Source organism: Streptopelia decaocto, assembly GCF_964273445.1.
Source record: "Streptopelia decaocto genome assembly, chromosome: 5".
NCBI classification, from domain to species: domain Eukaryota; kingdom Metazoa; phylum Chordata; class Aves; order Columbiformes; family Columbidae; genus Streptopelia; species Streptopelia decaocto.
The window spans coordinates 23,097,576-23,112,836 of NC_138659.1; the positions used below are offsets into that span (position 1 = coordinate 23,097,576).

Here is a 15,261-nt window from a genome sequence, read left to right on the forward strand (position 1 = left end):
TGTAGAATATGTGCCTGACAGGAGCAGTAGTGCTCTTAAACTGACTAAGATGAATGGCTTTACTGAGATGTTTGCTTCTCTTTTTTAATCCAGTGGTGCTACTATCCAATTTTTAAGACAGATATTTTCAACCTGTGTTTGTACTTGTTTGTACCTTTAGAAAAAAATACTTACCTAAATGCGCTCAGTAATGTGTAATGTATGCGATATAGCTTTCTTCCACAAAACAGTGGTAAGTTTCCGTGTTATGGAGAGCAGCACACTTGTTTGGGGCACTCTGGAATCCACAGCTGAGGAGCAGTGATATTTAATCGCATGCATAGGATCCTACCTAGAAGGTTATAGATGTGGCTTTCCAAAGAGCAGACGCCCCAGAAGGTACCGCGCTGCCTCTCGGCAGGAGGACGACCTATTCGCACGAAAGGTCAGCTTGTCACGGGGCCGGCAGCGGCGGCTCGGCCGGGCTGGCAGAGCGGGCCAGGACCTGGAGGAGCCCTGAGAGTGATGGATGGCTCTGCCTGCTCGGAGAGCTGCTGAACCATGGCCACGCAGCAGGGAAAGTTACTCCAGCTCAATAAGCAAAAACAAAATGCAAATTAAAACCAAAATGCTAGTTACAGCGTGTAGAAGGCAAGGGTAGAGATCCTCATCTCAGACCGGAGTGCTTCAGCAGGGAAGCAGAGGAGCATATTTGTGTGCTGCCCTTGCCCGCCTCGGCTCCTTTGCCTTTCTAATTGTAGCTAATGGGGTTGCTGAAGAGAAATGAGCATCAATAATATGTTTGTATAGGCTTTTTTCAATACTCTCTTGTTTGACTTCAGAAACAAAAATATTTAATGACAAAAGCTATGGCACAGTACAGATGCCTGCAGAAAATTTAGAGGCTAAATTCATTAAAGCAGCAAGGGGAAATTTACCACTGAGTCACAGTTCGTCAGCGCACAGAAGCACCTGGGTAGCACTGACTGCTGAACCACACTCTCAGTGCTGCCCTAAGGCCCTGTAATTGCATTTCATTCTTTAACATTTTCCAGAACCAAGTCCTTATTGTACTTGTCTCTTTTACATTTATTTTTTTTACTTTAATTTCCTTTGTAATTTTGGGAAGCCACACCAGTTTTTGAAACTTTCCTTTTAATGATCAACACATTTATTTTTCAGGCTATCCTAACCATAGCTTTCTCTCTTTAAAAAAAAAAATAAAATCAAATGTCTAAAGAAATCTATTTAACATGAACAGTAAATGCTACAGGAAAGAGTACTTTACGTTAATTTTGCATTTTTTTTCCTTTGGATGTTTCATAGGTTGCTGGTGCAGATGCGCTGGAGTTGAATTTATCATGTCCTCATGGTATGGGGGAAAGAGGCATGGGCCTGGCCTGTGGGCAGGTAGGACTGTAACTGCAATCTCTTTCATGTCTCCTCAGCTACCCTGCGCCACCATACTGATAGTTCCACCTCAGGGGGAAGATACAAGCAACAGATTACTAGCTTGAGGTTTTTAGGTTGAATGTGTTTAAATATTTAGTGCTGAAAGCAAGGGAAAAAAAAAAAAAAAAAGACAGAAGCTGAAAATATACAAAATGCTTAGTTTTGCTGAGAACAAAAATGCATTATGTATTTGACAAGGAACAAGATGAAAACAAATAATTTCTAAAAAGCGCTTGAAGAGACTTTGTTGGTTTCCATTTCAGTGCCCTCAAGGTATCTTTTAGATCACAACCAGGTAACTAATGGTTTTGAAGGACGTGAGATATACACACACCTTGTTTCACAATTTTTAGCATGTGGACCTAACTAATCTGGAATAGGGCATACATTCTGGTAGTGCACCTACAGTTAACTTCATCTCCTATAGGAGCCTGTGTACTGTACCCTATAGATTTGATGCTTTGTACAGTTTAGGTTGGAATTATCCATATTTGATATCTCTGCCATGTAGAAATCTGATACAGAGATTTATCAATATATCCCATGACTTAAATTAGGAGAATGTGTGTTGTTTTGCACATGAAAAGGAAACAAACATGCACAAAAGCCAATTGTGATACCAATATCCATTTGAAGTTTTCAATTTTTTTGCATGTTTTGGTCGTGGTTTCAAATTTGCTTTGGCTCTGAAACTTGCCCAAATGTGGTGAACTTGAAAGTCTCTGAAAAATCTTGGTTCACGGTCTACCAGGGGAGATTTTCTAGGGTTTGACTGTCAATGTTTCAGAAGTCTGAAGCCTGGCTGATTTCCAATCTTATCGTGTTTTGGGGAGAGCAGAAAAAGGAGAGAAATGCAGAATTGGAATCATGGTTACATGCCCTGAAGTTGACACACGCTCTTCAGTTGATCCCCTTGGGGAGGGCTAGTAGACATCTTAATGCATCCTGACTACCTCAGTTGAACACAAAATTTTTAAGAACTGAGCCATTAACTTTCCAAAATTATTAGTAGGGAGGCAGTTGAGGCTGTAATCCTTTCAGTGCAACTGTGGACATGCTTCAGATATAGATTTGTCGTAGCAATACTGTCAGGCAAAGTGCATGGGGCAGTTTATTATTTTCTGTGAACAAAACAATGTCAATCTGTTCCTTGCTATAGATTTTTATTTTAATGGAAGTAATCTGGATGCTTTTCATTGCCAGTGGTCATTTACCAAAATTATGATGGAAAAAAGAGAGAATTATAAAAACCTTCCAGAGCCACACTAGCAAAATGGGAATAGTCATTATTATTTTTTTCCCCTGAGTTGCATTCCACAACAAAGAGCTGTAGTAGCTGTTTTTATAAGTTTGAGGCAATTCCCACCCTTCTCTCTGCAGAGCGTAGCTTAGTAGTTTGGGTTGTCCCCACTGGAGATGGCAGCATGCTGCGAAGGGTGCGCTTTGGGCAGGGAGATCCCGGAAAGTTTCACATGGAAGAAACAGACTCCTTTTAAGCATGGGGTTTTATTTTCCTTTTTTTTTTTTTTTTTTCAAGGCATGTGTTATTTCCAGCTTTCACTGGTTGGAATAATATATGCATGTGAAGTTGCTTAGATGTGTAGTCAGTAGGGAGCTGTCTGGCTACATGAGTTTTTACATATCTTTCAGCTATTGTAAAATCAGAGAACCAAATGCAAAAATCTGAGCACTCAGGGCTATCGTGTGGATTTGTGACTCTCCTTGGAGGAGATCAGATCCATAAAGCAAGAAGAAAATTACATTATATATACATATATGTTTGTATAATAATAACATTTCTCTCTTCCCTGTACAATATGGATATTCTTTTGAATGTTTATTATATACTACTCTCATTTAAATATATTCTTGCATTTGCTTAACTGTCTCACCAAAATGAGAGCTCAGAAAATAATCTACTTCTTTAGACAAATAAATGAATAAAGTAAGACATCTTTAGAGGACTAGATCCTGAGGTTCTTCCTCAGAGTTGTCTAAAATGAAATTATAGAGGCTTTAAATGAAGCACATTTAAGCAAAGGGTGAGGATAAACTGAATAAAACGATATGTGCAAAGAGATTTATCAGTAGGGGGCTTCCATGTGTGGTGGCCCCTTGAGGCTCCATCATAAGACAAGAAAGTACTAGGAAGAATTCTCGTTCTACTCCTAACTTTTTTTTTTTTTTCCGCAGAGCTGAAGTCAAGTAGGTCACACGTAGGTGCTGTGGGCTCAGATATGCTCTGGAAAAAAAACTCCATTCAATATCTAGAAGTCAGGGCATGAGTCTTTGAAAGACAGAGCAGCTTCCCAGGTTGTACAGTAAAGCAGTTTTTCTTAAATCTTTTTGATAACATAATCCGCATCTTCACAGGAAATTTTTTTAAGGATTAGGTCACTTTTCATGCCTAACCACATTAAATCCTCAGGAAACTATGGAAATTGCTGAGATGAAAAATAATGACAGTAAAACATGTATATATCTTTACTATTTATAATTTCCAAATTGTTGTTGTTTAAAAAAAAAAAAAAAAGGGAAAGGAAAGGTTAATTACACTGTCTACTTTTCCTCCTCACTTCAATTCCTATGGTGTGCCTAAGGGTAAGTGTAGAAATCTGGGAACATCAGATTTGTTTTTTCTCTATCCTATTTCGTTATCTAGTCTCAAACACCTCCACTGCCTTATATCCACTGTAAATTTTTAAAATTACAGATACATCCAAATTATATGTATAAAGAATTGGTACTAAACATGGTCGTTTGTTTTGTACTGAATTACAGTTCTCAGTTTTTATTTGATTTTAATTCCAAGCCATTAGTGCAGACACTCTGGCGCCCAAACAGCATAGTTAGCCAGAGGGTAATATTAAGAGACATCTGTATTGCTGCCAATAAGTTACTTAAAGCTGGTTCTGTATAAAATGTCAATTATATTTACTAATGATGATTAATGATAATAAAGTTAAGGTTCGTATTCTTTCATAACAATCTGCAACTGTATAAAAGTTGGATATCATTCAAAATCGTAATAGAATTTTCACCATTAGGTTTAACAGCTCTAATGCACAGATTTTCTTTGAATCAGATCATGTAAGTGTATAAAACATTTAATAGTAACATAAAGACAACATGGTGAACAGTAGTTTATTAAAAAATGATGGTATCGCTTCCCACTATAGTTTTTTAAAATTATGAAAATACTAAATCAATCAGACATCTGAGATGGTAGCACTCATATTTCAGTGTCTAACTGTTGGTGTTGTATTTGTGGTGCACTTTTTGCTCCTTCAGTGAAAACCATGCAAGGATGATTTTGTTTGTTTGTTTAACCTATCCTTCTAAAAAGTGATGTCAAATATTCAGAACCATTACTGTGATGTGATATCAACAAATTTAAGTGTTTGGCTTTTTGGTTTTGGATGAAAAGTCAGCAATTCTCTCCAGTTGCTCTGGTAGGAATGAATAAGTAGTTGAATTGAGTGAATAATCTGGGGTTTATTTTGCATTCCTCCTAAGCTTTGTGTCATTCTTTGCTGTTCACATGAAACCCTAGGTCTAGTTAGTAAGTGCAATGTGCATATAGGTGGAATCATTAGAATAAGACCAACTAGCATGAGTGATATTCAAAGTCTTCAAAAATGTCGGTGAGCCTACTTGGCCTAATGGGGAGTGAAAAACAACAGAGGGAAGAGCAGCCTACAGATGCTTGGAAGTTAGTAACAAAGGTGCCGGAAAGAGTAGCTACAAAGAGGGAAAGATGATCTTCTGTAGCATCAGATGATGCAGCAAGGGGCAATGGCCATGGATTGCAGGGTGAATATTTCACGTTGGGCATCAGGAAGAAATTCCCTGAGAAGGTAAAGCAGCACAGGAACATGGTGTCTGGCAGGGCTGTGTCCCCTCCAGCTCTGGTGTTTTCAGGGCTCAGGCAGATAAAGCCATGACCATCCTCAGCTGCTTGGTGCTTGTCCCACACAGAGCGAGAGCTTGGACTACCCGTCCTCCAGAAACTCACTCAGACCAACATTTCTGTTGTTCTCTGGATTCACACTGCTCTGTTCCTGTCCAAAGATACTGCATTGTTTGTACCGGATATAGGGAGTGGGTGGTGGATTAAAGGAAGCACAAGGACTCACCTGCTCACTTGGGGTGAAATGATCAGTATAAGAGCGAGATCTCAAGTTGAAAGCAACACAACAGTTAAATTTCAAAACACAGAGGGTGCTTCTGTACTTTTAAAAAGTCTCAAATCTGATATTCAAAGATCTCAGTCTAAGTGCAAGAACAGATTCTTTATGCTATAAGCAAATATTTTAAAAGTTACTAACATCCTGGCTATTTCTCGTTAATTAGTCTTACCTTCTAACCTCCAAAATATAAAAAATCTTTGCTTATCTCCACATATAAGCTGTAGGTTTGGAAGATTGTTTGCTTTTTTTTTAGTTTACATTGAAGGAGTCAGGTATATGTCTCCTGTGAGCACCAAAATCCAGATCCTGGTGGTTTAACTATTCAGATCATATGTAAAAATTAACTTGCTTTGTGGTTCTTTTCTTACCTTTATTTTCATTTTACTTAAACTGTACTTGCTACAGCCCCTGCTACTGGCTGTGTCCATGTTTATTACCTGCAATTAGGAGGCAAGTTTCATAAAGCCCATATTGCCTCATTCAGGAGAAGATAGATCTGCCAAAAACAAAAAGCAAAAAAAACCCCAAAGCCCTGATTGCTCTGGAAAGATGAGAACTGGCTGCATGGCACAATTAGATTTGTTCTGCTGTACCTTGGAAACAGGAAAGATGAGGCTGCTTTTTAATTGAAGTGCACAGCATAGCATGCTAATTCGCTGTTGCTCTGCCAGCAAGGAGCTTGAAGTATTTTAAATAAATGACGCCCCAAACAGAATTTGATTATATCTATGTTATGTGGCATTCTACTATCACCCTACAATAATATGCTGGTTAACTATAATTCATTGAGTCCTGCAGGCAGTATTAGTTCTCTCTCTTAAGCATCAGTAACTACAACAAATTAATGCAAAATACAACAGGGGGGCATTACACTGTGCTATAGCAGCAGTGGAAACATTGACACCCCAAATCCAATATAAACCAGTATAATTGAAGTGAGGTTTGTGTTGGTGTTTGTGGTAGATTTTCAGGATTTATATGTCATCTTGTTCTCTTGCATTGTCCACTTTCATCCATACATTCTCACTGATCTCAGTGTGTTTCTGTGTGTCAGTGCCCTCTGTTGCTTTGGGGCGTGTTTCAACCAAATGACGTGTTTCGGTGATGTTTCTCAGAGTTGAAACTGTTTCAAAGATATGGAATTTCTGTAAGTTTCACAGAACCTAAGCAGCCTGGTAGGGGAGAGAAATTGTCTGCTGCCCAAGCTGATGGATATGAACAGGAGTCCAGCTGCGGGAGAAGCTCAGGCAGATGCAGAAAATTCAATCACAGGGTGCAAACTCCTCAGAAATGTGTATTCCTTGGTTCAGGTAGTGAGAGGTGTGCTGCGCTGGGCATTGTTTTGCTGGGAGAGTATTTGGGGTGCGCAGGGAGAAGGGATGCTGCTGATTCCTCCCTCCAACTCTTGCAATTGTGGATCTAACACACTTTTTTGCAGGCCAGGGGATGTGTTTTGTGGGCTTATGTTTCTGGCTGCTACACTGACCATGGCCACACATCATCCTTTATGATAGTTCAGTTTTCTTTTAACCTCTTTGGATGATTTTAACACCTTCCCTGGTTTCACATCTCTTCCCTTTCTCTTTCCACTCCCTCCTTCTTTAAAACCCTCCTCATAAAGTAAACCCTCTGATGAGTTGCTTTCAAAGTAACAATTGACTCATGAGCTGTTTCACTGGAAATCCAGACCGAAGCAGCTGTCTGACTCTGTGGTCACTCCTGGGCTGCTGACATCGCTCACCTGCCTCTGGTACCTGAGCATCCATTGCCTTTTGTGTTGCCCCCATAGGATTCAGGTGTGATCAAATGTCATAATCTAAATGGATTTTTTCATGCTCTGTATGTCCTCTATATGCTCAGGTATTCTCTTTTTTATAGCATTTAAAAAGAGACAATACTTAGAAATGAGGTACGACACTCAATTGCTACTTTGTCTTAAGAATTTTGTTTCTTGTACACTCAAGAATAAATGAATTAAGATGCAAAGTTTAATAAATACATCATCTGAACACTATTCTGTAATTTTATATTGTGGTTTGACAATGTTTAATCCACTGTTATTGTTTTGAAGGGTTTTTAATTGAATTACTGAAAAGGCAAAATGGAAAGCAAAAAGGGTTTATAAATAGAACAGTAATGTTAACAGCACTACTGACTGCTGAAACTTTTTAATGACATGTTATGGCTGTTAATAAGGTTTTAAGTAATACTTATGTGTGGTGGCCCTTTTTTAATATATGGAAAGCATTCTCTACAGAATGGATTTTCTTAGAAAATGTAAAATTGATTCGGTTTCCTTGAAATCCTAGAAGACATGAAAGCAAGTTGGGGATAACCTTATTTTCAGTCTCACGATGATGGAAGCATTTCAGCTGGGATCCACATTATGGATGACAGGTGTCACAAAGAAGGTCAGTTCAGCCAAGATATCAGTGATCTGCCACTGTTTAAAACGGAAACAAAAATATTTGGGCTGTTCTAATGACACTTCAGTAACCTAACTACAATGAAGTATATAGCAAGTGCTTCCCAGGAAGAAAGAAAAATTTTTATTTTCTTTTTTTTTAAAAAACAAAATGGCAACCTGTACTTATTCTTGCTGTTGTATTTTAATGCAAGGAGAAGCTTTCAGAAAAGGGAAATGTATAAAACTCAGGAAAGCATATTTCTATGGTCTATATGATTAAATGTTTGGGTTAAATGCCTGGATCCTGTGGACTGCTTTGCCTTTGGATATGTGATTGCAGCATAAGGTATTGCAGTTGTTCATGGCGATGTTATATGGTAAGCAGCATTTATTGGAAAGGAAGTGATCAGCAACAAGTATCTATGTGCAGGTAAAATAACATATTTTAAGATTGTTCATCATGGTGCACAATAAAAGTTAACTGTGCAGTGCATATTTATAGTTTTTTCTTTCTATGGTTTCAGTTTTTTGCCACCATTTGATAAAGTTAATTAACAGTATATTAACTAGTCTCTTCACTGCCTACAGAAGAATTTTCAGGAATAGGCTCATACTTTTTAAATTTTGTCTCTCATCCTGGTAAAGTTAGTCAGTGTGCTGGATTTTTGCTCTTTACAGTAGACCAAATCTGAATACAGGCCCCTATGATGATAGTTTTATAACTGAGTGGGAAGTCCTCCTCAAAGCATAGGTTTTGAATTCCTTAGCTTCATGGTTTCAAAGGTTTATGGTTTCCTCAATTATTTGGTATTTTCTGCCTCTTTATTATAGGAAAGGACTGAAAGCTCGCCTACCTGACCACAAGAAAAAGCTATTTGTAGCTGTAGCGCTCATATATTTGAGTTCTATGCTTTCCTTTAAAATATTTCATGTATGATGTAAACCTAAACAAACCTTTATGCCTCCCAGCAGGTAACCCCTGCATGAACTAAAGAACTGAAATATTGTTTAATTGTGCTGCGTACTACTTTTTACAGTGCTATGAGAAACATTCTTTTCGTTGACTAGAAACAACCAAGATAAAATATCTTGTTCTGTCAGGGGTAAAAAGGCATTTTTATTAGTCAACACTTTGTGTATACCAGTGCTGTTGAATAAATATTTCCAGTTAGTATCTCCAAGAAGTTTATAAAATGTACACATGCAGTTTCATATTTTTCATTTGGAATGTATTTGCCCCGTTGCTACCAGAACAAATGATTTGCTAATTTGAACTGACAATCTGTGCTTCACCCTTTCAGGCCAACTATTATTAACCTTTATTCTGACAACCAACAAAAATAATGGTTGTGTCTGACTCCTTTAACGTTGCATTAAAATCAATAGCTGTAAATAATGATTGGTACAGTTTTAACTGAGCTGTGCCAATGAAACTTAGAGAAGGTTTTTCCTGTCATATAACCACAACAATTAAAAAAAAAAAATTATTGTTAATTTTAAAAGTAGAAAGTTTTCTAACAGTGATGTTTCTTCTGGCTGCTTAGATTATAATTTTAATTAAAAAAAAAAAAAAGAGAAAAACATTATAGTTTGACAACCTACTTAGAGGACTCAGTTTTCAAAAGAAATTAAATTGTTTTTCTTTTCGTGCTGAGGAGAAAACAAAAAGCTTTTATGTGATCTGAAAAAGGGAGTAATTGCAAAGCTGACTAAAGACAGCCATAAACCTTTCAAGTCTCAGTTGTGCTTGATCTTGACATCCCTCTTGTCGTTGCTTTAACTCCCAACACAAATCTCTGTTTTGTACTTTTGTACAAATCAAAAATTTCTAGCTCATTTCGACCTTGTCTTAACGTTGTTTGGTTTTGGTTTTTTTGTTGTTTTTTTTTTTTTTCTTTTGTTGTGATTTGTTTTTTGTTGTTGTTGATGGGTTTTGTTTGTTTTGTTTTGCTTTTCCAATCATTAGGTGCTACATTATCAAAGCAGGGGTGCAGGAGTACTGTGCTGCTAATAAGGTTTCCACAGTGGATCTCCCACACAGTACTTTGATAAATGTATTCTTGAGTTTGGATACTGACCTATATTAATATTGGCAGCTATTAGATTACGTATACTAAAAAGCTTTGGAGTGTTTGTTGTTTGGGTTTTTTGTTTGTTTAGGGGTTTATTTGTTTGTTTTATTCCTAAAGGTACTGTTAAGCATTGTTCATTTGTGCAGCTCCAGTACTAGAAAAGAAAATGCTGTAACAACTTATGGTTCCTATTTTTTAATTTGGAGTAGAGACACATGATCAAAGGCTATTTGTTTTATGCTTTTAATATCTTTCAAAGTTTCTAATTGTAGAGTTGGAGAAGGGAGAAATAATGATTGTGATAGTACATGAGAGTAAGAAAGAAGAGAGACATGGAGATCTTCTTAAACTGAAATTTATTAAGTAATTCTGATTCCATCAAAATCTTTCAAGAATCTTTTCAGATTTATTTGGTTAAACTGTTAAATTTGAAGTTCTTTTTTTTTTTTTTTTTTTTTTTTTTAATGTGCACCAATTATTCCTTTAAAGTTTTTCAAAGTAGCCTGTGAGAACTAGGAACCACAGTGGTGTCATAGTCTCATGTTGGCTTTTCTTAATGTCTGCATTTCTCTCTCTCAGTATAGATTGGGTCTCAGAGTTTTGACTTCTCAGCTCAGCCATGACCTCAACCTAATCCAGAGTGACTTGATTTTGTCCTGTGAAACACTGGTATCCCTGTTAAAACAAAAAAGGAACCTCTCAGTTAGGCTCCCCCAAGTGAAATTGAAGCTGATCTCAAGAGCAGCTGTTCGAATCATGACACTATTCTTGTAGCTTTACTTTGAAATAATAATGTCCTAGTACTTTAAGAACAGAACTAGATGGCAGGAGTTTTTCAGTTCTTGTTTCCCACAGAAAATTTAAAAAAAAAAAAAACAACAGTTGAATCACCAGGCTCTTGTATAGAGTTTTACTTTGGCAAAAACATCCAAAAATTGGGAGCCATTACTCCCTATAAATAGGTATATGAAAAATAAAAATAAAAAAAAAAAAAAAACAACATAGTCTTCACATGGTCTTTAAATGGGAATGTTTTTGCCTGAGTGAAAAGACTATAACAAAAAGAATTAATGTAGTCTGTAAAAGCTAATGGGAGTTTTCCAAGCTATACATCTACATCTTAATCTGCAGTATTTTGTAAGGAAAAATGCGCTTGTTTCGCTCGTAGTACATGCTTAGTTTATAAGCCATATGATACCTCGTCAGTTTAAAAATATTACAGTTTTTGTTCAAATTATAAAGAGAATACTTATGTAGAAATAACACAAATGTCTTAATTTACCCAGTAGACTTCTTTTAAGAGAAAGGAATATTTTAGAGTATGTAAGAGAGGAGAAAATAAGCATATCCTTGAATTAAACCAGTGAGCAATAGTCACAGTAACTATTGTTGCTATGGTAGTGTAGTTAAATGGTAACTACATGGACCTTGCTTAATTCTTCTCATATTAATCTCTGATCTTTTCAAAACTCCTACAAGCCCACTTCATTTTGAAACCTCTTGTCTCAAAGTGCAAGTTAATTAATAAAAGCTGAAGGCCTAAACTAGAACAAAATATTTTGGTCCTCCCAGCTAGAACAATACATAAAATTATCTAGTTATGGATGGTTTTGAATTTTTATCCTGAATAGGATTTTCCTGTATGATTTTATTGAAGATGTCTAATGAAATTTTGAAGTAATTTTTTTTATGAACTAATGGAGAAGGCATCCACTACATTTGGTATATTTTGGATCTCATGCCAAAAGGCAGTACAGTATTGACTGAAAAAAAAAAAAAGAGTCCTGAATTCACATACTGCCATTATCTCTAAAAGCTTATTTTGTGGCATTGGTTTCACATCACATCATATCATATCATAGATTCTAGCCAGAAGGATATAAGGTCTCACCCAGCAGCTACATTTCTGTGGGGTTGACCAGGCTGACCCAAAGCCTCTGAAGACATTTAGGTATTTTTTGAAATTTTTCATAATATATAGATAGCCTAACATACAGCTGTGAAAAATGTTATTTCAGCCTTAGGTTAAACTGCCTCATTTCTTTCTTTTTGACAGCTTTGGTCAATAGATGTTGACCAAAACCTGTCAAATTTACTGAGAAATGAGGAAGCATTTTTTACTCCAGATGCGAAATAAGGAGTTGTCTTCTATCCTGGGAAGTACTTCCCTTAATTTACAGGTTTTAAACAAATCGTTATCTCTATTTACATACGAAATGGGGTAAATGCACAACTTATACTGCCCCTTTGTTGGAGGTGAGAAGACGTTAAAATTAACCATGAGATTCAGAAATGGTGTGTCCTTTGCTATTGTGATTGACTGCAATTCTGTATTTAGGTACTGAGCAGATTTGAATAGATTTAGAAATAGACAGTTTTATGAAGGCAAAGTTGGATATCTCATAGGAGGAGAAAGAAAAGATAGCTGTGGAAAAGATCAATAGTAATATGAAAAAAAAAAAAAGGTGAATGCTAAAGATACTAATTTGTAATGCTTTAAGGTGAAATTTCCATACTTTTTCTTCACATTTGAAGGAACAGCGAAAGAGTAGCTCTTTATACTCATACAGATTTATTTTTTTTTTTAAGTCTGATTTCCCAATGAATTTATGGATCCATGATTGATCTGGAAAAGAAATATGTGATAGACACGGCATTTAAACTGTGCCAGATGGTGCCACTGTAGTGTTCACAAGGAAAGGGTGGTGTGGCCTGGAGGAAAGTCTACCTGTTGCAGACAGGTTATCTGCAGATGGTGAAAGATCCTTTCCTCCTTGTTTTTCAGATGAGGGTGCATCCGCATCCTCCTAGGCTCTCAGACAGCAATTAGACTGAGGAAAGTTTTGACTCTTCTCTTGCAGACTATACATGCTGTCCATATCCATGGGAACAGACTTTTTAGAAGGGAGTGTTATGATAGGACAGAGGCTAATGGTTTTAAACTAGTAGAGGAAGGATTCAGGCTAGACATGAGTACAACATTTTCTGCAATGAGAGTGGTAAAATACTGGCACAGGTTGCCTGGAGAGGTGATAGATGCCCCATCCCTGGAGACATTCAAGACCAGGCTGGACGGAGCTCTGAGCAAGCTGATCTGGGTGAAGGTGTTCCTGCTCATGGCAGGGGGTTGGACTAGATGAGCTTTGAAGGTCCCTTCCAACTCAAATGATTCTATGATTCTTTTGGAAAATGTCTCTACGATGCAGAATGAGGAAGTTAACTGAAGAACATTTTCTCATATAAAAAGTTCCTCTAGTGATAATAGAGGTAAGGGGATGACAAGATATTTTTCCCAGTACAGAAAGAAAATATGTTACCAGAAGAATGCACTGATGAGTGACCCAGTGCCACTTGCCTGCTAACCATATATAACAAATCCCATGTCAGCTTCATGTGTGTTAACTTAGTATCTTAGTATCATGTGTCTGTAACTTAGTATCAGTATTTAAAATTGCAAACAGGTTTACATAAGGTATGATTTAGCCATGAAACTCAGTGGCAGGAGATGTATATGAGAATAGTTTTGTGGCTGTCAAAGACTTGAGGTTGATGAGGAAGATTGGACTTATATTAAAGAAAGGGGTTTAATTTTTGAAACTTTGTTGTTTAGGTCATTGTAGTCAGTGATAGATGAGATTTAAGGACTTTACATACAAGGTCTTAATCAATCTTGCAACATTCTCTGTGCCATGTAGGACTTCCCATCATTACAGTCAGGATAATTGACTTGCACAAATCATCAGCATGACCTGTAATGATATCTCCAGTAGTCCTATGGAAGAAAACCTTCATAGATATGTCAGATCAGGATTCTATCTGAGATGGGTTATGTTTTTATAATTTCCACAACTGCAAAGGACCTTACCCTGTTCTTAGGGAGACAGAACTGCCACCATTATAATAATTAGTGATGGACTGGTGATTGCATGGTATGGTCCATTTTCTGTGGTGCTAATTAGACAAGATCAGTTAATGTGCTCTACTGAGTTGTAACCTTCCTTCTGAAGCTCTTGGGGGAAATTCTGTAGCGGGTTTATTTTTGTGACATCTTTCAGACTGATATTTGTTTTCTTTATGTATGCACACATACATACGTACATACACTTACACGTGTTCTTCCTAAGGAGTGTTTGCATAGTTAAGAAAAGCATGCTCATTATCCTAACATAGTTGTATTTCTGTCTTTCGCATTATTCAAATACGCTGAAAAACTGATTAAATTGAAGTATTAAAAATATTTCTTTTGTTCATGTGGAAAGTGTCTCATGATTTAAGGTATTCTGTAGAATCGAGTGCAGTTATCTGCCAGACAAACCTTTTCAGATTCTTATGTAAATGACTTAGTAAAAACTGGGCACCAAAACAAGGTGAGTTTGAGGAGATGCACCTCAGTGTATTTGACTCTCCTCTCTCCATTTATTAAACAACTATAATAGTACTTCGCTACCTCAGAGGTAATCTGGATCCAAAGTGCAGTAACAGGATAGTGTAAAAATGAGGACCCTGCAAGAACACTGAAAATAGGTCAAAATCAAAATGTCTAAAAAACAACATCCAGACATTTCTATGGTAATCTCTTCATGGTTTTGTTTCTTTGCATGAAACACAAGGAGAGGTGACCTATTCGACGCACAGCATTTTCACACTCCTTTTTTAACATGCAGGATGTATCTGCCTTGGGGGTGATAGGACGTGGGATTCATCTCATTACCAATGCCAAATGCAATCAGTAGACAACTTGCTGCTTTAATTTCTGAGGACTTATTCTTATAGTTATGGTTGTAGTTAAGCTTATCATGTGATCATTCAGAAAAAAAGGTGAATAGTTGTTTTTCCTCTAGTATATCTACCCATTGGCAATGAGTAGTTAGGATTAAAAGCTCCATCTAGCCCAAGGCTGTAATGAATATTCAGGAAAAATGATTCTGTACTGCTGCTTAGGGAAGTAAAAAGACAACCCCTGGAACATTCAAATCTCCTGTGCCTTTGGAATAAACAAGCGATATTTGATTAAGAACAGGAAGACAGAAGACACACTGATATACATCTCATACCAAAAGAGACTTTATATGGTATTAAATTACCGACAGATTCCTGTAGGTGCAAGTGCATGAATCAATATTATGTTTTAGCTGATGATATTTTCACCAAGCTATTTAGA

At 36.9% G+C, this 15,261-nt stretch overlaps 1 protein-coding gene across 1 annotated transcript in view; it reads left to right on the forward strand.

Moving 5' to 3' along the window:
- Positions 1-15,261, forward strand: part of DPYD (dihydropyrimidine dehydrogenase) — a 345,406-nt gene that overhangs the window by 232,630 nt on the left and 97,515 nt on the right. Inside the window, exon 16 of the mRNA XM_082053772.1 lies at positions 1,306-1,389. Within this exon, the coding sequence (XP_081909898.1) occupies positions 1,306-1,389 (84 nt within the window). The remainder of the gene's footprint in view (positions 1-1,305; positions 1,390-15,261) is intronic.